Here is a 23,820-nt window from a genome sequence, read left to right as displayed (position 1 = left end):
TGAGTCTACATATTAAAAGCTCACATTGTGAATGCAAGTAAAATTTGCAAATTTAGAGAAGAGCTAACACCCATCCTTCTCAAACTCTTCCAAAAAATTGCAGAGGAAGGAACATTCCCAAACTCATTCTATGAGGCCACCATCACCCTGATACCAAAACCAGACAAAGTTACTACAAAAAAAGAAAATTACAGATCAATATCACTGATGAATATAGATGCAAAAATCCTCAACAAAATACTAGCAAACAGAATCCAGCAGCACATTAAAAGGATCATACACCATGATCAAGGGGTATTTATCCCAGGGATGCAAGCATACTTCAATATATGCAAATCAATCAATGTGATACACCATATTAACAAATTGAAGAAGAAAAACCATATGATCATTTCAATAGATGCAGAAAAAGCTTTTGACAAAATTCAACACCCATTTATGATAAAAACTCTCCAGAAAGTGGGCATAGAGGGAACCTACCTCAAAATAATAAAGGCCATATATTACAAACCCACAGCAAACATCATTCTCAGTGGTGAAAAACTGAAAGCATTTCCTCTAAGATCAGGAACAAGACAAGGATGTCCACTCTTACCACTATTACTCAACATAATTTTGGAAGTCCTAGCCACAGCAATCAGAGAAGAAAAAGAAATAGAAGGAATACAAATTGAAAAAGAAGGAGTAAAACTGTCACTGTTTGTAGATGACATGATACTATACATAGAGAATCCTAAAAATGCCACCAGAAAACTACTAGAGCTAATCAATGAATTTGGTGAAGTAGCAGGATACAAAATTAATGCACAGAAATCTCTTGCATTCCTATACACTAATGATGAAAAGTCTGAAAGAGAAATTAAGGAATCACTCCCATTTACCATTGCAACAAAAAGAATGAAATACCTAGGAATAAACCTACCTAGGGAGACCAAAGACCTGTATGCAGAAAACTATAAGACACTGATGAAAGAAATTAAGATGATCCAAACAGATGGAGAGATATACCATGTTCTTGGATTGGAAGAATCAATATTGTGAAAATGACTATACTACCAAAGGCAATCTACAGATTCAATGCAATCCCTATCAAATTACCAATGGCATTTTTTATAGAACTAGAACAAAAAAATCTTAAAATTTGTATGGAGACACAAAAGACCCCGAACAGCCAAATTGTCTTGAGGGAAAAACATGGATCTGGAGGAATCAGACTCCCTGACTTCAGACTACACTACAAAGCTACAGTAATCAAGACAATATGGAACTGGCACAAAAACAGAAATATAGATCAATGGAACAGGATAGAAAGCCCAGAGATAAACCCATGCACATATGGTCACTTTATCTTTGATAAAGGAGGCAAGAATATACAGTGGAGAAAAGACAGTCTCTTCAATAAGTGGTGCTGGGAAAACTGGACAGCTACATGTAAAAGAATGAAATTAGAATACTCCCTAACACCATACACAAAAATAAACTCAAAATGGACTGAAGACCTAAATGTAACGCCAGACACCATCAAACTCTTAGAGGAAAACATAGGCAGAACACTCCATGACATAAATCACAGCAAGATCCTTTTTGACCCACCTCCTAGAGAAATGGAGATAAAAACAAAAATAAACAAATGGGACCTTATGAAACTTAAAAGCTTTTGCACAGCAAAGGAAACCATAAACAAGACCAAAAGACATCCCTCAGAATGGGAGAAAACATTTGCAAATGAAACAACTGACAAAGGATTAATCTCCAAAATATACAAGCAACTCATGCAGCTCAATATCAAAAAAACAAACAACCCAATCCAAAAATGGGCAGAAGAACTAAATAGACATTTCTCCAAAGAAGATATACAGATTGCCAACAAACACATGAAAGAATGTTTAACATCATTAATCATTAGATAAATGCAAATCAAAACTACAATGATATGTCATCTCACACCGGTCAGAATGACCATCATCAAAAAATCTACAAACAATAACTGCTGGACAGGGTGTGGAGAAAAGGGAACCATCTTGAACTGTTGGTGGGAATGTAAATTGATACAGCCACTATGGAGAATAGTATGGAGGTTCCTTAAAAAACTACAAATAGAACTACCATAAGACCCAGCAATCCCACTACTGGGCATATACCCTGAGAAAACCATAATTCAAAAAGAGTCATGTACCAAAATGTCCATTGCAGCTCTGTTTACAATAGCCAGGACATGGAAGCCACCTAAGTGTCCATCGACAGATGAATGGATAAACAAGATGTGGCACATATATACAATGGAATATTACTCAGCCATAAAAAGGAACGAAACTGAGTTATTTGTAGTGAGGTGGATGGACCTAGAGACTGTCATACAGAGTGAAGTAAGTCAGAAAGAGAAAAACAAATACCATATGCTAACACATATATATGGAATCTAAAAAAAAAAGAAAGAAAAATAATGGTCAGAAGAACCTAGGGGCAAGACAGGAATAAAGATGCAGACCTGCTAGAGAATGGACTTGAGGATACGGGGAGGGGGAAGGGTAAGCTGTGACAAAGTGAGAGAATGGCATGGACATATATACACTACCAAACGTAAAATAGATAGCTAGTGGGAAGCAGCCGCATAGCACAGGGAGATCAGCTTGGTGCTTTGTGACCACCTAGAGGAGTGGGATAGGGAGGGTGGGAGGGAGGGAGTTGCAAGAGGGAAGAGATATGGGGACATATGTGTATGTATAACTGATTCACCTTGTTATAAAGCAGAAACTAACACACCATTGTAAAGCAATTATACCCCAATAAAGATGTTAAAAAAAAGCGTGGGGGGGAAAGTACATCTACCCACAGACTTTTCTTTGTCTCTAACCCCTTGCTTGGATTGTTTTGTAAATCCGGTGCCAAAATCACCAAGGGAGGGTGTGCAGGGACAAAAGTATTTTATCCTTGAAAGTTGCTATGAAAGTAGCGCTTTAATATTTTCATGATAACAACAGCAAAAACAAAATGGTAATTACATGACGTGAAGGATTTAACTATTCTTACTGTGGTAAACATTTTGCAGGGTATACATGTATCAAATCACCACATTGTACACCTCAAACATTCATGTTATATGTCAATTTTTATCTCATTAAAGGTGGGGGGAGGGGGGCTTCCCTGGTGGCGCAGTGGTTAAGAATCCGGCTGCCAATGCAGGGGACACGCGTTCAAGCCCTGGTCTAGGAAGATCCCACATGCCACGGAGCAACTAAGCCCGTGCGCCACAACTACTGAGCCTGTGCTCTAGACCCTGCGAGCCACAACTACTGAAGTCCGCACGCCACCACTACTGAGCCCACGCACAGCAACTACTGAAGCCCACACGCCTAGAGCCCATGCTCTGTAACAAGAGAAGCCACCACAATGAGAAGCCCACGCACCGCAACGAAGAGTAGCCCCCGTTCGCCACAACTACAGGAAGGCTGTGCACAGCAAGGAAGATCCAACGCAGCCCAAAATAAATAAATTTATTTTAAAATAATAATAAATAAATAAAGCTGGGGCAAAAGAGACAAAATCGAAGGGGTAAATACTGCTATCTTCACCATACAGAATCTTCACATTCGGGAGCATGTTAATTATTTATTCAAGACTTTTTTATGTGCTACATGAACACTTGTTTACATTTCTTTTTTAAAGTTCTGCCTGTCTCTCATTAAGTTTATTTGTTGAGCGGTTTAATTGTGTTGATATTATAAGTGGGAATTTTTTTCCATTCCATTTTCTGGTTATTGCTAGTTTATAATAAAAATAGGATTTATGGGAATTCCCTGGCAGTCCAGTGGTTAGGACTCAGCGCTTTCACTGCCGTGGGCTGGGGTTCAATCCCTGGTTGGGGAACTACGATCTTATAAACCACATGGTGCAGCCAAAAAAATTAAAAATAAAAATAGGATTTAGCTTAATTTTTAAATAGGATTTATCATCACATACTCACTGTGTGTCTTTGGGTGATTAAGTGAAGCTTTCATGGGCTTCAAACTCTTAACAAAATTAAAGATGTGTATACTACCCATCTGAGAGAGTTCTAATGAAAAATAAATAAGACAATACAGATAACATATTTAGTACAGGATCTGGAACAGAGAAAACACTAAAACACAGAAACTGTTCTTACCACCAATGGTGTATTACGTGTTTGTCAGGCCAGAAGTTTAGCCACTGCTCTCACCTGTGCTCCAAGATGTGCAGTCCAGTCCATCCCCTGGAGAATGAGAGGAAAACCCTGGCTTGTAGGCCCCTGGGAGGGACCAAGGGGCAGCGGGCTCTCTGTTCTCTCACCCTCAACAAAGCCTCTGCTCCCCACCTCCCCTCTAGCAGGAACCCAACACACACACAGAAAGAAGAGGTGTTTCAGGGCCATAATGTCAGGGCTGAACTGACATTCATTATTATATTTCCAGAATGATTTCATTCAACCCCCCTCAGAATGAGTAGACAACTGAGGCTCAGAGATTTGTCTGAGGTCATCCAACAACTGGGGAGGAGGCTGGGGCTAGAACTCGGGTCTCCTGACGCCCAAGCCTGTGCTCTGCCCACTTCACCCCAAATGCTCCTCCCCCTGTGGCTTTGACCTTCCCTGAGAACTTCATTGTCCAAGGACAGTGGGGCAGGTGAGCCAACAGCAGAGCCACGAGGTCATCCAAGTTTGCCCAACATACACCCTTCTGCTGTCTTCACTCCTCGAGTCTGCTCTACCCCAACTTGTACATCTCCAGAGAACATTATTCAGCGATCACAAGAAAGGATCAGGGACTCAGTGTGTCTTGCGTCCTCGTTCACATCTTCAAATAGAAAGCTGGGAGAGGATGTCGCTTAACCCAAAGGAATTATGTGTTATTGGAGGCCCCTCAGGCATGAATAGGAGAAATGCTTCATGAGCAGGGATTTCCCAGCATGTGTTTCTATGTCTTCTTGGGAGGACATAGATCCCTGGGAAACATGAAAGGAAAAGAAGGAGGGAGCTATAGATTTAGCCACAAGGGTTGGCTAGTCACACTGACAGGGTTGATCATAGCCAGGTCAGAAGTAGGGGTCAATTGGGAAGGTTTTAGGTTTTATTTCCCCGGTCCAAGGCCAAAGGCAAAATGTCTAGGTTTCCATTTCCTGGTGAAATAGAGGCTGCAGTTCTTGGGTTGATTATTGGATTTCTACAGTGAACCCTGGGAATGGGCCTTTCGTTCCTGCCCCCGCTCTCCTTCACACAACAGTAACATCTGCCGTGGGTCCCTCTCCACTCGCCACTGGGGACTGGAAGTCCCAACTCCACACCCATCTCCCCAGAGCTTCCAGGGGCCCAGAAGTCATAGGAGCCAGAAACAAATGGAGTAGAAAGTGGTCTTTTATTGGAGAGTCCATGAGAGAGGCATCCCAGGTTTGGGCACCCGGATGAAAGGAAGAATGGGCAGTGCGGGAGAGGGTAGTGCTACAGGCACCAGGATCTGCATCCCTGGGGACTTCACCGGTGCAGCAAGAACAGACTCCACCTGGTAGGAGAAAAGAGAATCAGAGATGTGATTCAGCAGGTCAAAGACTCAGAGGCAGTGGGAGGCAGGACCAAGTCCACTTGTCATCCCTCTCAGGACGAGACCCCTCGGTCTCTCCATCACCTCCCCATGTCCTCTCCCCCACCAACCTAGGATCACTCTCCACCTCTCAGCCTTTCTGTGCCTTCACAGGCCACCTCTTCCTCCACCCAGTTCTCACCTCACTGGGGATACACACAGACATTCCCGCATTCGCCCACACAGCACTTCTTGTCCGCCGCGCAATGAGCATCTTTCATACATTCGTGAGTGGGATTGCGTATGGTGCACTGGCGAGGAACACTGGGGCAGGAGCCACGCCTAGTGAACCCTGGAAACATGGCTGGAACTGCTTGACCTTTGACTGGATCTTGACCTTTGACTAGATCTTGACCTTCGACTGGATCTTGACCTTCGACTGGATCTTGACCTTCGACTGGATCTTGTCCTTTGATCAGAACATTGCCTTTCGTAGTGCCTTGACCTTTAGGACAACAAAGAAATATCCCCACATTTAGAACAGTGTACCTGCTTTAACTATCTAGTCTTTCCTCCAGGTCCAGCCACTGTTCACTGCAGTGTCCCTCAAAATGTGACTTGAGATAGGGGAGCTATCTCAAGGGCTAGCTGGGGTCTGTGCTCTTGGAAGGCTGGGACCGGGGTTCCTCGGGTGTCCATTTCTTCCCCTCACCCTCCATTCTGGGTCTTAGGGTCCTCACGAGGATATGCCAGACTGAAGTGTCTTTCAGAGGTGTCACTTTGGCATCTCTGAGGAAACTTAATGGAAAGGAAAGGAGCCGTGAGACACTTACCAGGAGACCTGAGCTCCATCCTGGCTCTGGAGACTGTCTTGACAAATCCTCACCCCTCCCTAGGTCTCAATGTCCTCCTTTGGAAAATAGGGGTCTTCAAACTACATGATTTTTGAGGCCCTGTTGGTTCTTAACCTTCTCTTAGAGGACTGATGACAGGTGATTTTACGGGGCAGATAGGCAGGGGACAGACCCCACACCCAGCGACCAGATTCCTGGGACCCCTCACTTCATTGAACGTTCTGTCCAAGTATCAACACTTGAGGCCAAGGTCATGTAACAACACTCCTTCCACAAACAGCCCTGATATCTCAGTCCTGGGGTGGAAAGCATGTAGAGTCTAGTAGGCAACTTCCTACTTCTCTGGATACGCTGGAAACCTACTGTCCAGGCTGAAGAGTGGGCTCTAGCCCTGCCTGCTGCTCTGGAAGTACCCCCTGTCAGTACCCAGGCTGCCCCCAACATCCTCTCCTCAACCCAACCCAGCCCCACCCAGGCCACTTCCCTATTCACCTCTTACGACAGCTGCCTTTGCCACCAGCGTCCCAAGGACAAGAAGCACTACCACCAGGATCAAGAAGTTTCTGGACTTCATGTTGTCAGGAAGGTGAATGGCTAAGAGCTGAGGCCAAACCTAGTTTTATGCAGCTCCAGCTTGGCCGGGTGCCAAGGGTGGGTCTGTGGTTTCACAAGGGACAAGGGGTGCATTTTCTTAGTTCTACCAGGAAATATCCACTTCCATCCTGGAAAGCACCTTGGGCCCTTCCCCAAGGATTATTTACAGGGAGAAATGGCAGTTACTGTTGCATCATCTCTCATAGCCCCAATAGCTACCTCACTTTCTCACAAAGAAGCAGGGCTGGCTCCCCTTGGGCACCATTACAGCCAAATTCTTCATACTTAGAATAGAAAGAATATGGAGCCCCAAGAAGAGAAAGGAATCACCCATGGTCATTTAACAAGTCAGTGGTAGGTCTGATGTTCAGTTTTCATAGGCAAGGTGTTCCCCAGTTACTCCCTGTTCCTGCAAGACCCACCCAGACCTACCCTAACAGTTTACCCCTCCCAGCATCAAGCTGGGCTTTTCTTTCATTCTCCCCTAACCCCAAGAAAAACTCTCAAAGGCATGTTTGCCTTGGACGTCTAATGACTAATCAGTGTACTTTTCCATTTCACAGGTAGTCTCTGAAATGCCCCAAGAAAGTAACAGGGAAGGTGGAATTTGACATCTGGAATGGCATGATGCCCTTGAAATCACAGTCAGAAGAGAGAAAACACCCATAAAATAAAAGGAAGAAAATATAAATCATCTATAAGGTGGACATCTACAGTGCATACATCCAACATGGCTTCCTCCTTCTTAGAACAGCATGCTGTTTCTTCTGAAGAACTCTTGTTTCTTTGTACCATCAACTTAGGAATCTAATGGGGACTGCTGATCATGAAAGCCTGACCCCCAGTCACAGCAGGGTGCGTGTGTGTGTGTGTGTGTGTGTGTGTGTGTCTCAGGTCTACTGATGTCCTTTATTTGAATAGACACTAAGGGGAAGGGGGAAGTCCCTCCTTTTGGTAAAGGTGGTAGAGATGAGCCTGGGAACTCCAGAAGCTATGGTTCCAGTCTGGGAGTAGGTTAACTGTGCAAGAAAAAGGAAACTAATTCACTTAGAAAATCAGAGAAATGATGGTGAGAGAGGAATCGGAAGGCACAAACCAGCCCTTCATTCCCCTTTATCTTGAGAGCAGCTCTTCCCACACCCTTCCCCTAGTTCAGTTATGACCCAATAAATTGGCTTTCTGCCTAAGCTAGTCTGAGAAGGTATTTTGTCATTGCTACCATAGTTCAGAGTAATAAAAATGAATTGGGTGTTGTTGGGTGAGTTGGGTGTTGTCAGGGACAGAACCTGAATTGTGGAAATGACAGTTGAGCTCTGGGTGAGACAGCGATTGAAGCAAACTAATTATTTTATAGTAAGCCAGTTGTTTAAATCTTCACCTTTGTCTCTTTGGACTCGGACCACATGCCTACCAATGCTGAAACACTAAGGAGATATAAACAAATGTCAGAACATTAGAGTCTGCAGGCTACTTTAAAAAAAAATTTTAAAAAGCTCACTGCAAAGTAAGCTATACAAACAAAAGAATTGTGTAGAACATACCTATATTCTTTAAAGAATTAAAGCATTACAATGGAAGCCTGTACTCACGTGCCAGGTGAAAAAGGAGACTATTTACTCTACAGCCTATTACCCTATTAGCCTTTACTCCTATCCAATTTCTTCCCTCTCCATCCTCCACAGAGGCAACACTTTCTTGGATTTTCTAATTTTCTGTTAATTCAAGCATCTTGCTCATTTCTAATTGGGTGGTCTATCTTTTTCTTGTTGACCTGTAGAGAAAAGAAACCCTCACACATTACTAGTGAGAGTATATATTCATGCAACCGATTTGAAAGTAAATTTGGATCAGCTAGTAAAATTGAACATGAGCAAAATCTTTGAGATTTTTATCAATCTGATGGGTGAGAAGTGATACATTGCTGAAGTGTTTAGTTAGCATTTCTCTATCATGAATTATTTCAAGCATTTCTTCGTATTTTAAAAGCCACTTATATTTCTTTACCTGAAAACTTCATTTCTTTTGCTCATTTTCCTATATAGTCATTAACCTTTTTCTTCTTAATTTCTAAGCACTCTTTATCTATTATAGAGAAAGGTCGTTTGTCTGTGATACGGTTTATAAATAATTTTTTTTTTTTGCGATACGCGGGCCCCTCACTGTTGTGTCCTCTCCCGTTGCAGAGCACAGGCTCCGGACGCGCAGGCTCAGCGGCCATGGCTCACGGGCCCAGCAGCTCCGCGGCATGTGGCATCTTCCCAGACCGGGTCACGAACCCGTGTCTCCTGCATCGGCAGGCGAACTCTCAACCACTGCGCCACCAAGGAAGCCCTAAAAAATTTTTTTAAACACTGAAGTCTTTTATTCTGTTTCCCTCAGATCCTAAGAGTTTCCATTTCATTTGTTACCCCATAGATGAAATCTATTAGCAAACTGCATGCATATTTACATCAGTCAAGAAGTTTGAGCAGATACTTCCAACAAAGCATGTAATATGTGAATTAGATATTTTGAATGTTGAAGGAATTAAAGAATCAGTCAGCTACTGGAGGTAATTTGTGCGGATTCTGAAGTATTTCTATACAACGTTGCTTCTAACAGAAAAGGGAAAACCCTGACTCAGGGTTTGGCTTCTTATTGTGCAGAAAGATTTGAGGACCAAGTTTCAGATATGGTGGGGTCACTCACCCTCATATCTAGTGAGTTCCATATATGAAAAGGCTTTCCTTTTGTTTTACAAGTAACTCCTTATTGTAGGCTAGCCTTTCACCATTGAGAAATTAGGGTTTCGGTCTTAATCTAAGCAACACTGAGGTTAATTGCATCACCTCCATCCACAGGGGTCTGGCACCCAGGGAAGCCAAGGGTGAGAACAGGGTGAGCCCAGGACACACATGTTAGCAGAGACAGTGCAGCATGATGAGGTGTGCCTCCAACACCCTAAGTGTGCTTTAGTTACCAGAATATTTGGCACACCCACAAATTAAGTAGCAAAACATTTTAATCCATTAATTCTAAAACTAACAGAGACATTTTATATCCGGTGCCACCTCCTCAAAAGTCTACTGCAGATTAGACAGCCAGACTGCAGGTTACAAAGCCAGACATTACAGTTGAAGATGCAGTTTGGGACAAGACCATCATGGGGAGATTTTCCTCCTCTTTGCTCATAAACATAAGCTGTCAGCTTAAAAAAAATCCTCAGACATAAGAAGAAAGCTTTCTCTCTCTGTAACCTCTTTATTTTAAACCTGTCTGTAATGTTTGAAGGCAAAACAGATAATCAGCGAACCAACCTCCCAAGCAAGTACAAGGATCTGAGCTGGACTCCTGGGACTAAAGACTGGTTTAGTTCTATTTCTACCAACACTGTGATGTGAGGTACCATGGTTCTTGTTTTCGTTACAAGAGGTGTTAGGAAAGAATGCCCGCACACAATTAATAATAGCTTATCTAGCACGTAACTCTGCAGCACAGGACCAACAACAGGAGTATTTTAAAGCAGGGTGGAGAAGAACGTAGACATTCATACAAGTTAAGGTTTCCTTTGTTTCTTCCCCTCTTTTTACAAGGAGAATTCAGCTCAGAGACAAACTCCAGAATGCCCGTACTGTCCTTTGGCCCACTAGGCCCAGAGAGCCTCAGGCTTCAGTGATGTGTCCTTCTCAGATGAGGAAATCATAGATTTCCCATGTTTTGTTCACGTCTGTCTTGATGAGTGTTCTTGCCTGTGCCAGTCTCAAGCCTCCTTGCTTGTTACATTCGTTCAGTAGAGCAGATTTGTATTCCAAATAGGCTCCTGGGAACAACCTCACCATCTGACAGAGCTCCTTTTCTTTTTCATTCAACTTCTCTGTGCCAGGGAGGCCAGTGAGGTTCAAGCGTGGTGAACTTCGTCTACCTGAATTCGAAGCCATTGGTACGGAAGGACTCAGGCCAGAATCAACGTCAGCCTGCCGGCGGAGCCACTACTGGCAGGCGCTACGGTCCTGGATGTACTGGAGAACCTCTGGGAGCATAGGGCGTTTGAGACGTTCCTCTTCTGGAGTCTTTCTGAGGTGATCCTAGGTTCTGGCACTACAAAAATTGGTAATGCCTGCTGTCCTGTATTTCTGGAGCCTCTTGATTTCCCTTCGGAGTTCGAATTCCAATGCATGGCTTTCAATGAACTTGTCATGCTCCACCGGCGCCACTATCCTTGCAAATCGCCTCATTGTTTCTGAAGGCTCTTGGACTAGCTTGGGATACCGCCGTTCCATTAACTGAAATTTTCTAAGGTTGATTGATCCATGGTCTCTTATAATTTTTTTTCTCCTTTGTCTCTCCTTTAACCTAGAATGATAGATATCTACAACAGCCATCTTCAGAGTGTGTAAAATGTCCGAGTCATCTTCAACAAAATCAATGTCTCTCAAGTCCTCTTCTGAATAATTGTCAAATCCTCATTGAAATCTGCCATGTGCCGAGAAAGCAAGGAGTCAAAGGTAGGTCGGGGAGGGTCATCTGTAGAGTGAAATGGAATGGCTGTGTCAGCAGTTTTTGCCTCCTCTGCTTGCTTCAGGTTCAGCAGGGTAGATGCAAACAGATGGTTACTGATGAAATGCTTCACTCCTCCTTGGTCTTGGTGCACATTTGATTGGCTACATCCTGTCAATTTCCAAAGCCGCAGTCCATCACAGCTTCTAAAAGGGCCATTTCTTCTTGAGCAGTCCAGCTGGGGTCAAGAACAGGAAAATCTGAGGTCATTATTTCGTAAGTGTGAATACTTTGATGTTTCTTGTACTCAAATCCTCGAGTGAAACATGCTAAAGGAACTCAAACGGTCCATTTCCCAGTTGGCAAAGACTGTTGCTTTGATCTTCCTCAATGTAGGAATCTTTCAAGGAGATTTCAGAACTGGCCAACACATACACCAAAGCTGGCCACCACCCCCCTCACCGCGTCCCCCTCCTCCACCTAAATAAAAATTTTAACTCATTCTTAGACCTGCACAAAACAGCTCAGGGTGGCACCCTTTCCTCCTCTTATCTAGATATTGCCTCCTGTTGTTTGGTTACTTCTGCTCTGGACTTCTGCATTTCTGCTTCATGATATCCTTAAACTGGTGAAATTGGTTCATTATTTTCTTTCAATTCATGTGCCAAAAAAAAAAATCTAAATGATACAAAAGGGATCATAGAAAAAAAAACTTTCTAAATTGAAACAGACACCAGAAAAAGTAGAAAATCTGAATAATATTGTAACTATCCGAGAGATGGAATCAACAGTCAACAATTATTTGACCAAAAAGAAGCATTAGGATCAGATTTCTTCATAAGAAAAGGCAATCAAGGAACAACTAATTCTAATATGATATAAATAGAAAATAAGACACAATTTCCAGCACGTTTTATGAAGTAAACATAATCTTGATACCAGAACTTAATAAGAATTTGTGTCAATTATAGCTCAATAAAGCTGTTAAAAAATAAAATTCTTGGGGCTTCCCTGGTGGCGCAGTGGTTGGGAGTCCACCTGCCGATGCAGGGGGCACGGGTTCGTGCCCTGGTCCGGGAGGATCCCGCATGCCACGGGGCGGCTGGGCCCGTGGGCCATGGCCACTGGGCCTGCGCGTCCGGAGCTTGTGCTCTGCAGCAGGGGAGGCCACAACAGTGAGAGGCCCGCATACCACAAAAAATAATAATAAAAATAAACAAATAAATAAATAAATAAAATTCTCAACAAGGATACTATGAAAAAGGAAGATTCTAAGCCAGTCTCACTCATAGAACATAGATTCATGAACACAAAAATCCTAAATAAGTCACTTACCACCTGAATGCAGTCATATGCAAAAAGGACAATTTTTTGTGACTAATTTTAATTTATCTTAGCTATCAAAGGTAGTTTAATGCTAGAAACTCAATTAATGTAATTCACCACACTAACAGATTAAAGAAAAAATATAAGCTTAGATATAGAGCAGCATGCAATAAAATTCAAGATGCAGTTGCAATATAAAAATAGCAAATTAGGAATGAAGAATAATTCTTTTAAAGTGATAAAAACTACCCCATAGCAAACATCATACACAAATGTGAAAGGTTTTAACCTCTCCTTACAAAATCAGGAACTATTCCCAATTCTGTTCAATATTATACGGGATAACCTATTCTATAGCATCAGACAAGTAGAAGAAATAAAAGGTGCAAGTAAGTATTGGAAAGAAAAAACAAAACTGTCATTATTCAAAGATGATGCAACTGTGTTCAAAAAATTCCAGACAAATCTACAGATAAATTGTCAGAATCCATGAGAGTTTATTATGACAGACACATACAAAGGAACTATACAAAAATCAATGGTACTCTATACATCAACAATACAAATCAGTAAATGAAATTTTATTGATATATATAATTATATAAAATATGAAGAGCTTATGAATAAATGTAATAAATTTTGTGCAGAACCACTACAGAGGAAATTAGAAAACTTTAGTGAGAGACATTTTTTAACATCCTCAAATCAGAAAGGTATACCATGTTCATGGATTGGAAGACTGAATATGATAAAGATGCCAATTCTCTTCAAACTGATTTTTAGTCTCAATGCTATCAAACCCCCAGAAAGGTTTTTGTAAAAGTAAACCAAAAAAAAAAAAAAAGGCAATATAATTCTAAAATGCATACAAAAAGTGCAAAAGACAAGATAGCCAAGATACTCTTGAAGAAGAATAATTTAATAAGACTTGATATAGGAAATATCAAGGTTTATTTTAAAGCTGTAATAATTATGATAAAGTGGTATTACAACAATGATAGATATGTAAATGAAACAGAATAGAGAGTCCAAAAACAGATGATTGCACATAATGAGAGTATGTTTTCAACTTGGCTGTAGTAAACAAATATCACTTTGGTTATATTAAGAAGGCTGCACATCATAATATTAATATACATTCCCTGAATGGTTGATAGGAGGATACAGGTTAAAAAGGTAGGATAGAAGGAAGGAGGAGGCAAATAAAAACAAACAAATAAATAAATATTGCTTTACCAAAGAACTCATCAAGTCTGATGTGATCCTATTACATTTATAAATATAAATGTCCATGAAATCTTACCAACAGAAAAAAAAAGAAGAGTAATATATGTGTTTTGATAATATTTCAGTCGAATATAGAACTCCTGACAATATTTATGTATGAAAAAGGAAAAGAGTTTGAAGGAATACACACTGCTGTGAACATTGGTTACATGATGATGACGGGAGGGGACAAGTATGAGTAGTTTTTCCTTTATATGTATTAGTTTCTAATTTTTTTGCTTGTCACAACTGTCGACGAAACTTCAGTTAACAGTCAAGTTAAGAAGAAAAGAGGGGGGCTTCCCTGGTGGCGCCGTGGTTGAGAGTCCGCTTGCCAGTGCGAGGGGACACTGGTTCGTGCCCCGGTCTGGGAGGATCCCACATGCCTCGGAGCGACTGGGCCCGTGAGCCATGGCCGCTGAGCCTGCGTGTCCGGAGCCTGTGCTCCGCAATGGAAGAGGCCACAACAGTGAGAGGCCCAAGTACTGAAAAAAAAAAAAAAAGAAGAAGAAAAGAGGGAATTTTATTTGAGCCAAACTGAGAATTATAATCCGGAATACAGACTCTCAGGAAGCTCTGAGAAACTGTTCTACCAGGTGGAAGTTGAAGGCACAGTCATATACATTTTCGAGACAAAGAATCATACATCAAAATGACATACTGATACTTTACACAAAGTTCACCAACGATACATAGTCCGGGTAAGCACATACAAAGAGAGCAGCAAGTCCATGACCACTACAGAGTTGGGAAAGAATGCTATTCTTTTAAGAAGTTGCACTGCTAGTGTCAAAAGAAAGGGGAAAAATTATCTTTATGGTCAAACAGACACTCTTATCTTTGAGGAGGTTTGGTTAATGTGTAATGCAGATGCACACTGCTTATCAGGGAGGGAGGGAAGAGACCCAAACGAATGCAGAGAGAGAATTTTATGTTTAATTTTTTCTTGTCCTGCCTGAAAATATGAATTTTATTTCATCACAGCAAAAGTGATCTGAACATATCAAATAAAGAAAATTAAAATTCATAAAGAATAAAGAACTTAAGCAACCATGTGAGTGGAGAAAGGCTAATTGAGAGTTGTATCTAGAGAAGTGATTATATACATGTAATCACTTTTTAAAAATATTTATTTAATTTATTTATGTATTTTGGCTGCACGGGGTCTTTGTTGCGACATGTGGGGTCTTATAGCTGCGGGTTGTGAGCTTCTTAGTTGAGGCATGTAGATTCTTAGTTGTGGCACGCATGTGGGACCTATTTCCCAGACCAGGGATCGAACCCAGGTCCCTTGCATTGGGAGCACCGAGTCTTACCCACTGGACCACCAGGGAAGTCCCTATATACATGTAATCATTAATGCAAGTGTTAAGAAGAGATGCTTAAATTATGTGTCATAATGTAAAAATATAATAATGCGTTATTCTGATGCAGTCAAAAGAAATCACTCTAGGTAGTTCAAGCAGAAAAAGAACTTCAGCTATTGTACGAGCACATTTCACTGTAAGAATCCAAATCACACGTGAAATCCTGGATGTGAAAGAGTCTGGGAAAAGATAGGCATTTGCTTTACAACCCCTGCAGGAAGGCATTCTGGGATCAGTTGAAATGCTTGTTGATGAAGACACTGCAGGTACCTGCCATACCCCTGCACCGTCCCACACTTACACTTCCAAACATCAGCAAATATTCACCTCTCAGAAGGCAAAGCACCCACCTTGCGTGGGAGTTGAAGTGAACGGGTCTGAGAACAAGAAAGGTCGGACACAAGTGCTGGGAGATAAAAAAAAAAAAAAAAAAAAAAGAAAGATAAAAAAAATGCATCGGGGAAAAAGAATATGGAGTATTGAGAGAGGTTATTACCTTGAAATGTTGGAGTAATATCTCTTAGTGGCCATGGCTGATGGCGGAAGCCCTCCTATTTCAGATGAGTACTTAACAATCAAAGAAGTCCACACGTGTATTAAGAAAACTGTCCGTTATTGTAGCAACAGAGGAGGGAGCCCTTGAGCTAAGAAACTAAGGAAACTATTCTAACCTCCAACCCATCCCACTCCAGTAAGATATTCCCTTCAATAACTGGTCCATGAAAATCTACTGATTTTAAAATAAGAAAGAAATTTAGAAATCATAGACCATACAAAAATACTCCTTTTTAAAAAACAGAAATGAGTAGCAAAGCTTAAAAGCATTTAAAACAGGATTTTTAAAATCCCCAGTAAAATGTCACCACAAAGCTGAGAAAAACTGATATTCTAAAATAAATGTTTAAAACTAGTAAAGCAAATTAAAGGTATGAGGAACCATCATAAAGCAGAAATACAGAAACTCAAAGAAGAGATAGCAAAATAGCAGGGAGATGTGAAATGGAATCTGAAAGACAGTAGAGAAATTGAAGAAAAGGACAAAAACATTTCATAAATAAGGACTAAGTAAAGTAAGGAAGAAAATGGAAAACATAAGAAAAGCAAAGAACATGAAATAAAAATAAAGAAGTAGCTTAAAAATACAGAGAGAGTCTTAAATATTCAAAAGTCAATGGCGATTCACCAGACACATAAATCAAGTCCCACAAAGAAGAAACTCAAAACAACAAAATAGAAGAATTATTTAAAACTATAATTGAGGAAAATATCTCTGAAATAATAGATTTGAGTCTACATATTAAAAGCTCACATTGTAAATGCAAGTAAAATTTGCAAATTTAGAGAAGAGCTAACACCCATCCTTCTCAAACTCTTCCAAAAAATTGCAGAGGAAGGAACATTCCCAAACTCATTCTATGAGGCCACCATCACCCTGATACCAAAACCAGACAAAGTTACTACAAAAAAAGAAAATTACAGATCAATAGCACTGATGAATATAGATGCAAAAATCCTCAACAAAATACTAGCAAACAGAATCCAGCAGCACATTAAAAGGATCATACATCATGATCAAGGGGTATTTATCCCAGGGATGCAAGCATACTTCAATATATGCAAATCAATCAATGTGATACACCATATTAACAAATTGAAGAAGAAAAACCATATGATCATTTCAATAGATGCAGAAAAAGCTTTTGACAAAATTCAACACCCATTTATGATAAAAACTCTCCAGAAAGTGGACATAGAGGGAACCTACCTCAAAATAATAAAGGCCATATATTACAAACCCACAGCAAACATCATTCTCAGTGGTGAAAAACTGAAAGCATTTCCTCTAAGATCAGGAACAAGACAAGGATGTCCACTCTTACCACCATTACTCAACATAATTTTGGAAGTCCTAGCCACAGCAATCAGAGAAGAAAAAGAAATAAAAGGAATACAAATTGAAAAAGAAGGAGTAAAACTGTCACTGTTTGTAGATGACATGATACTATACATAGAGAATCCTAAAAATGCCACCAGAAAACTACTAGAGCTAATCAATGAATTTGGTAAAGTAGCAGGATACAAAATTAATGCACAGAAATCTCTTGCATTCCTATACACTAATGATGAAAAGTCTGAAAGAGAAATTAAGGAATCACTCCCATTTACCATTGCAACAAAAAGAATGAAATACCTAGGAATAAACCTACCTAGGGAGACAAAAGACCTGTATGCAGAAAACTATAAGACACTGATGAAAGAAATTAAAGATGATCCAAACAGATGGAGAGATATACCATGTTCTTGGATTGGAAGAATCAATATTGTGAAAATGACTATACTACCAAAAGCAATCTACAGATTCAATGCAATCCCTATCAAATTACCAATGGCATTTTTTATAGAACTAGAACAAAAAAATCTTAAAATTTGTATGGAGACACAAAAGACCCCGAACAGCCAAATCAGTCTTGAGGGAAAAACATGGATCTGGAGGAATCAGACTCCCTGACTTCAGACTACACTACAAAGCTACAGTAATCAAGACAATATGGTGCTGGCACAAAAACAGAAATATAGATCAATGGAACAGGATAGAAAGCCCAGAGATAAACCCACACACCTATGGTCAACTAATCTATGACAAAGGAGGCAAGGATATACAATGGAGAAAAGAGAGTCTCTTCAATAAGTGGTGCTGGGACAACTGGACAGCTACATGTAAAAGAATGAAATTAGAACACTCCTTAATACCATACAGAAAAATAAACTCAAATTGGATTAGAGACCTACATGTAAGACTGGACACTATAAAACTCTTAGAGGAAAACACAGGAAGAACACTCTCCGACATAAATCACAGCAAGATCTTTTTTGCTCCACCTCCTAGAGTAATGGAAATAAAAACAAAAATAAACAAATGGGGCCTAATAAAACTTAAAAGCTTTTGCAAAGCAATGGAAACTACAAACAAGACGAAAAGGGAACCCTCAGAATGGGAGAAAATATTTGCAAATGAATCAATGGACAAAGGATTAATCTCCAAAATATATAAATAGTTCATGCAGTTCAATATTAAAAAAAAAACCAACCCAATCCAAAAATGGGCAGAAGACCTAAATAGACATTTCTCCAAAGAAGACATACAGATGGCCAAGAAGCACATGAAAAGCTGCTCAACATCACTAATTATTAGAGAAAGGCAAGTCAAAACTACAGTGAGGTATCACCTCACACCAGTTAGAATGGGCATCATCAGAAAATCTACAAACAGGAAATGCTGGAGAGGGTGTGGAGAAAAGGGAACCCTCTTGCAGTGTTGGTGGGAATGTAAATTGATACAGCCACTATGGAGAACAGTATGGAGGTTCCTTAAAAAACTAAAAGTAGAATTACCATATGACCCAGCAATCCCACTACTGGGCATATACCCAGAGAAAACCATAATTCAAAAAGACACATGAAAAAAAAAAAACAAAAACAAAAACAAAAACAAACAAACAAACAAAAAAAAGACACATGCACCCCAATGTTCACTGCAGCACTATTTACAATAGCAAGGTCATGGAAGCCCATTAACAGACGAATGGATAAAGAAGATGTGGCACATATACACAATCGAATATTACTCAGCCATAAAAAGGAACAAAACTGAGTCATTTGTAGAGACGTGGATGAATCTAAAGACTGTCATACAGAGTGAAGTAAGTCAGAAAGTGAAAAACAAATATTGTATATTAATGCATATATGTGGAACCTAGAAAAATGTTACAGCTGAACCAGTGTGCAGGGCAGAAACTGAGACACAGATGTAGAGAACAAACGTATGGACACCAAGGGGGGAAAGCGACGGGGTGGGTGGTGGTGGTGGTGCTCATGGTGGGATGAATTGGGAGATTGGGATTGACATATATACACTAATATGTATAAAATGGATAACTAATAAGAACCTGCTCTAAAAAAAAATAGAATAAAATTCAAAAATTCAAAAAAAAACCTCTCAAATTTCTCTTGGTAATTAAGTAGGGATAATTCATATTATTAAATACTAGCAAAAACTAGATAAAAAATATGAGTAAAAAAAGTTACTATTGAGCATTATCAAAATACATAAAATACCTACGAATAAATGCATCTAGAAATGTACAGAAATTTTCTGAAAAAAACCTACAAAATTTTACTAAATGACATTTAAAAAGATATGAATACATTGATTTTGAAATTTTCCATAAAAAGATTCTAAAAAGATATGCTCTTCCCCAAACAGGAAGCCTCTACAAGGTCAAGATGTCCTTCTTGGCCAACATCATTTATACCTTAAATATAATCAAAATCAAAACCCAGTGGGTTTTCCAACCTCTAATAAAGTAATTGATTCAGGTGATGATTATCCATGGCTTCTAAAATCATTTGGTAAAAGCTTGACTGGGACTGGATATTTACAGGGGGGCCAAGTCTTCACCTCACAGTTTATCTTCAGTTTGTAAGTAGGAAAGCACCACTTTACAAAGAGAGTATGAGGGGATTTCACCTAAAAAGCATTCATCTATCTTCACTGCACTAACAGTCTTCCTCCTGAGATGTTGCAATACAAACACACGGCATGGCTGTGATGTGTTCTTGTCAAAATACCGAACTTGAACCTCAACAAAACTCATCTACAGGAAATACGAAGGATAGAGGAGTAAGTTGAAAGATATCACAGGGAAGTAACATGGGATACTCTAAAGAAAAATTCCTCTGTTTCGTTCAACAAATAAATAACATGAAGCAGGAAGAGGAGGATGGGAAGGAAGAGAAGTACGAGTTGAAGAAATGTTTGAGATTAAAAGAAAAGAGACATACAACCAACTCGATGTGTGTGACTTGTTTGGATTCCATTCAAACAAACAAAGTGTACCAAGTCCTTTCTGAGATGGTGAGAAAAATAGACTATTAGATGATGTTAAGGAAATACTGTTAATTGTGTTAGGTATGACAACGGTATTGTGATTACATGAGAACATGTCCTTATTTCTTTGAGATGCAAACTGAAGTATTGAAGGATAAAAATGAGAGATGCAGTGAATTTACTTTAAAATACTTCAGCCAGAAAAGGGGTGGGCTATACGAGAAGGAAGTGTTGTCAAATGTTAATTGCTGAGACTTATAAGTTCCAGAGGTGTAATGTACAGCATGATGACTTTAGCTGTCAATACTGTATTGTCCACTTGACGGTTGCTAAGACTAGAGCTTTTTTTGTTGTTCTTGCTGGAGTTTGCTCACTCTTTTCCCTCTCAGTTCTACTGAGATCACTGACACACAGCACTCTCTGTAAGTTTAAGGTGTACAGTGTAATGATTTGACTTACATATATCATGAAATGATTGCCACAATAAGTTTAGTTAACATTCATCACCCCAGATACAAAAGAAAAAAACAATGTTCTCGCCATAACAACTACCACAGAATGGTAATTGTGTGAGTTAAAGAATGTGTTCACTGTTGGTGGGAATGTAAATTGGTGCAGCCACTATGGAAAGCAGTAAGGAGGGTCCTTAAAAAACTGAAACAAGAGTTACCATATGATCCAGCAATCCCAGTCCTGGGCATATATCTGGACAAAATTCTAATTCAAAAAGATACATGCACCTCTATGTTCACAGCAGCACTATTCACAATAGCCAAGATATGGAAACAACCTAAATGTCTATTGACAGAAGAATGGATAAAGAAGATGTGAGATATATATATATATAATGGAATATTACTCAGCCATAAGAAAGAGTGAAATAATGCCGTTTGCAGCAACATAGATGGGCCTAGAGATTGTCATACTAAGTGAAGTAAGTCAGAAAGAGAAAGACAATACCATAAGCTATCACTTCTATGTGGAATATAAAATGACCCAAATGAACCTATCTACAAAACAGAAACAGACTCACAGACATAGAGAACAGACTTGTGGTTGCTGGGGGGAAAGCAGTGGAGGGATGGACTGGGAGTTTGGGATTAGCAGATGCAAAATATTATATATAGAATGGATAAACAACAAGGTCCTACTATATAGCACAGGAAACTATATTCAATATCCTGTGATAAACCATAATGGAAAAGAATATGAAAAAGAATGTAGATATATGTATAACTGAATCACTTTTCTGTACAGCAGAAACTAACACAACATTGTAAATCAACTGTTAAATCAATAAAACAAATTTTTTAAAAAAGAATGTGTTAACTAACCTTATTATGGTGATATGTAATATATATGTGTACCAAATCATCACATTGTGCACCTTAAACTTACACAATGTTATATGTCAATTAATATATCAACAAAGCTGGGAGAAATGTTGATTATTGAATCTGGCTGATACGTATACACGGCCTCAGAAAAGTATTTGCTGTTTTTTTTGTGCGTGTGTGAAAATTTTCATGATAAAATGTTTAACAAAAAACAATGAATTTAGTTTTGAAATTTAAAAAAATGATTGTTAGGTCCACATGAAAGAATGAAACACTTGTGACATAGACAATTAGATTAATGAAGATTAATGAAGGGTAATGGGCACCACCAGTCACTAAAATGTATTGTGAAGCTACAATTACCAAAGCAATGATGGCACAAGAATAAACAGTCAATGAAGAAGAACAGAAACCCCAAACACAGACCCTGTTACATATAAAACTTGAGTTTTTATAAAGTTCTGATTTCCAATCAATGACAAAAGTATGAATCATTCACTAAATGATACTAGGACAATCTACAGGTATACCTTTCTTACAGCAATCCTACATCCACATAAAAACTGCATTTTTGATGAAAGATTAAAAGGTATTTTGCAAAATGTGCAAGGTATTCATGCCTGATAGAGTAGCTGTAGTGACAGATTTACAAATTTCCTTTGCTTTTTTTTTTAACATCTTTATTAGAGTATAATTGCTTTACAATGGTGTGTTAGTTTCTGCTTTATAACAAAGTGAATCAGTTATACATATGTTCCCATATCTCTTCCTTCTTGCGTCTCCCTCCCTCCCACCCTCCCTATCCCACCCTCTCCAGGCAGTCACAAACCACCTAGCTCATCTCCCTGTGCTATGTGGCTGCTTCCCACTAGCTATCTATTTTACATTTGGTAGTGTATATATGTCCATGCCACTCTCTCACTTTGTCACAGTTCACCCTTCCCCCTCCCCATATCCTCAAGTCCATGCTTTAGTAGGTCTTTGTCTTTATTTCCGTCTTACCCCTAGGTACTTCATGACCTTTTTTTTCTTCTTCTTCTTAGATTCCATATATATGTGTTAGCATACAGTATTTGTTTTTCTCTTTCTGACTTACTTCACTCTATATGACAGACTCTAGGTCTATCCACCTCATTACAAATAGCTCAATTTCGTTTCTTTTTATGGCTGAGTAATATTCCATTGTATATATGTACCACATCTTCTTTATCCATTCATCTGTTGATGGACACTTAGGTTAGTTCCATGTCCTGGCTATTGTAAATAGAGCTGCAATGAACATTTTGGTACATGACTCTTTTTGAATTATGGTTTTCTCAGGGTATATGCCCAGTAGTGGGATTGCTGGGTCGTACGGTATTTCTATTTGTAGTTTTTTAAGGAACCTCCATACTGTTCTCCATAGTGGCTGTATCAATTTACATTTCTACCGGTTGTTTTATATTGAGGTATAATTGACATATAACATTATATTACTTTTAGGTGTACCACATAATGATTTGCTATTTGTATAGATTGTGAAATTGACCACCACGATAAAACTTAACATCTGTTGCCATACATAGTTACAAAATTTTTTCTTGTGATGAGAACTTTCAAAATCTACTGTCTTAGCAACTTTCAAATATCTAATACGGTATTATTAACTATAGTCACCATGCTGTACATTACATCCCCAGGACTTACATATTTTATAACTGGAAGTTTGTACTTGTACATTTCCACTTTGACAAATTTACCCTAAGAAAATAGAGATGCGACTCAAAATGTATGTATAGAGATTGTTTCACAGCTTTATGTATGAAAGCTAAAAAATGGAAACTTACGTGTTTCACAATAAGGAACTAATTATATATGTTTTGGCATATCAGTCTTACAAAATACCATATAACCATTAGAAATGATGATATTGGAGGACACTTCATGACACCGGAAAATGTCTACAAAATCATCTTAATCGGAAAAGCATTTCTTCAATGTACATGTAGTTTGTAATCAGGAAGAAAAATTAGCCTCATAAAATTCTCCTTCTAAATAAAGTTGCCAAGGGGATGCTAGAATTCCAAAAGTCACATCAGATCGTAGACGACAGGGCTCCTCTTTTCCTGAGAGCTTAGAAGATAGCATGAGGGATTCAAGTTAAACCCAAGAAAGAACTTCCTGAATGTGGGAGCTGTCCTG

General features: G+C 39.4%; 1 protein-coding gene and 1 pseudogene across 2 annotated transcripts in view; both read right to left on the bottom strand.

Moving 5' to 3' along the window:
- Window positions 1-5,352: 5,352 nt before the first annotated feature.
- Window positions 5,353-23,820, bottom strand: part of STK4 (serine/threonine kinase 4) — a 127,552-nt gene continuing 109,084 nt past the window's right edge. The window contains exons 11-12 of one of the 2 annotated variants that reach the window (XR_004522303.2): window positions 5,911-6,036; window positions 5,353-5,513 (exon numbers count right to left, since the gene is read on the bottom strand). Coding sequence is in view for 1 of the 2 variants with exons in the window: in XM_033841236.2 (XP_033697127.1) it covers window positions 6,007-6,036 (30 nt within the window). In the remaining variant the exon portion in view is untranslated. Of the gene's footprint in view, window positions 5,514-5,869; window positions 6,037-23,820 lie in introns of those variants that run through there. The other variant, XM_033841236.2, reaches the window with a different exon arrangement.
- LOC101320678 (transcriptional adapter 2-alpha pseudogene) lies at window positions 10,012-11,841 on the bottom strand (annotated as a pseudogene).

This window comes from Tursiops truncatus, chromosome 15 (genome assembly GCF_011762595.2).
Source record: "Tursiops truncatus isolate mTurTru1 chromosome 15, mTurTru1.mat.Y, whole genome shotgun sequence".
Lineage (NCBI taxonomy): Eukaryota > Metazoa > Chordata > Mammalia > Artiodactyla > Delphinidae > Tursiops > Tursiops truncatus.
Note: the sequence above shows the minus strand (reverse complement) of the source record. Positions and strands in the feature narration are given on the sequence as shown.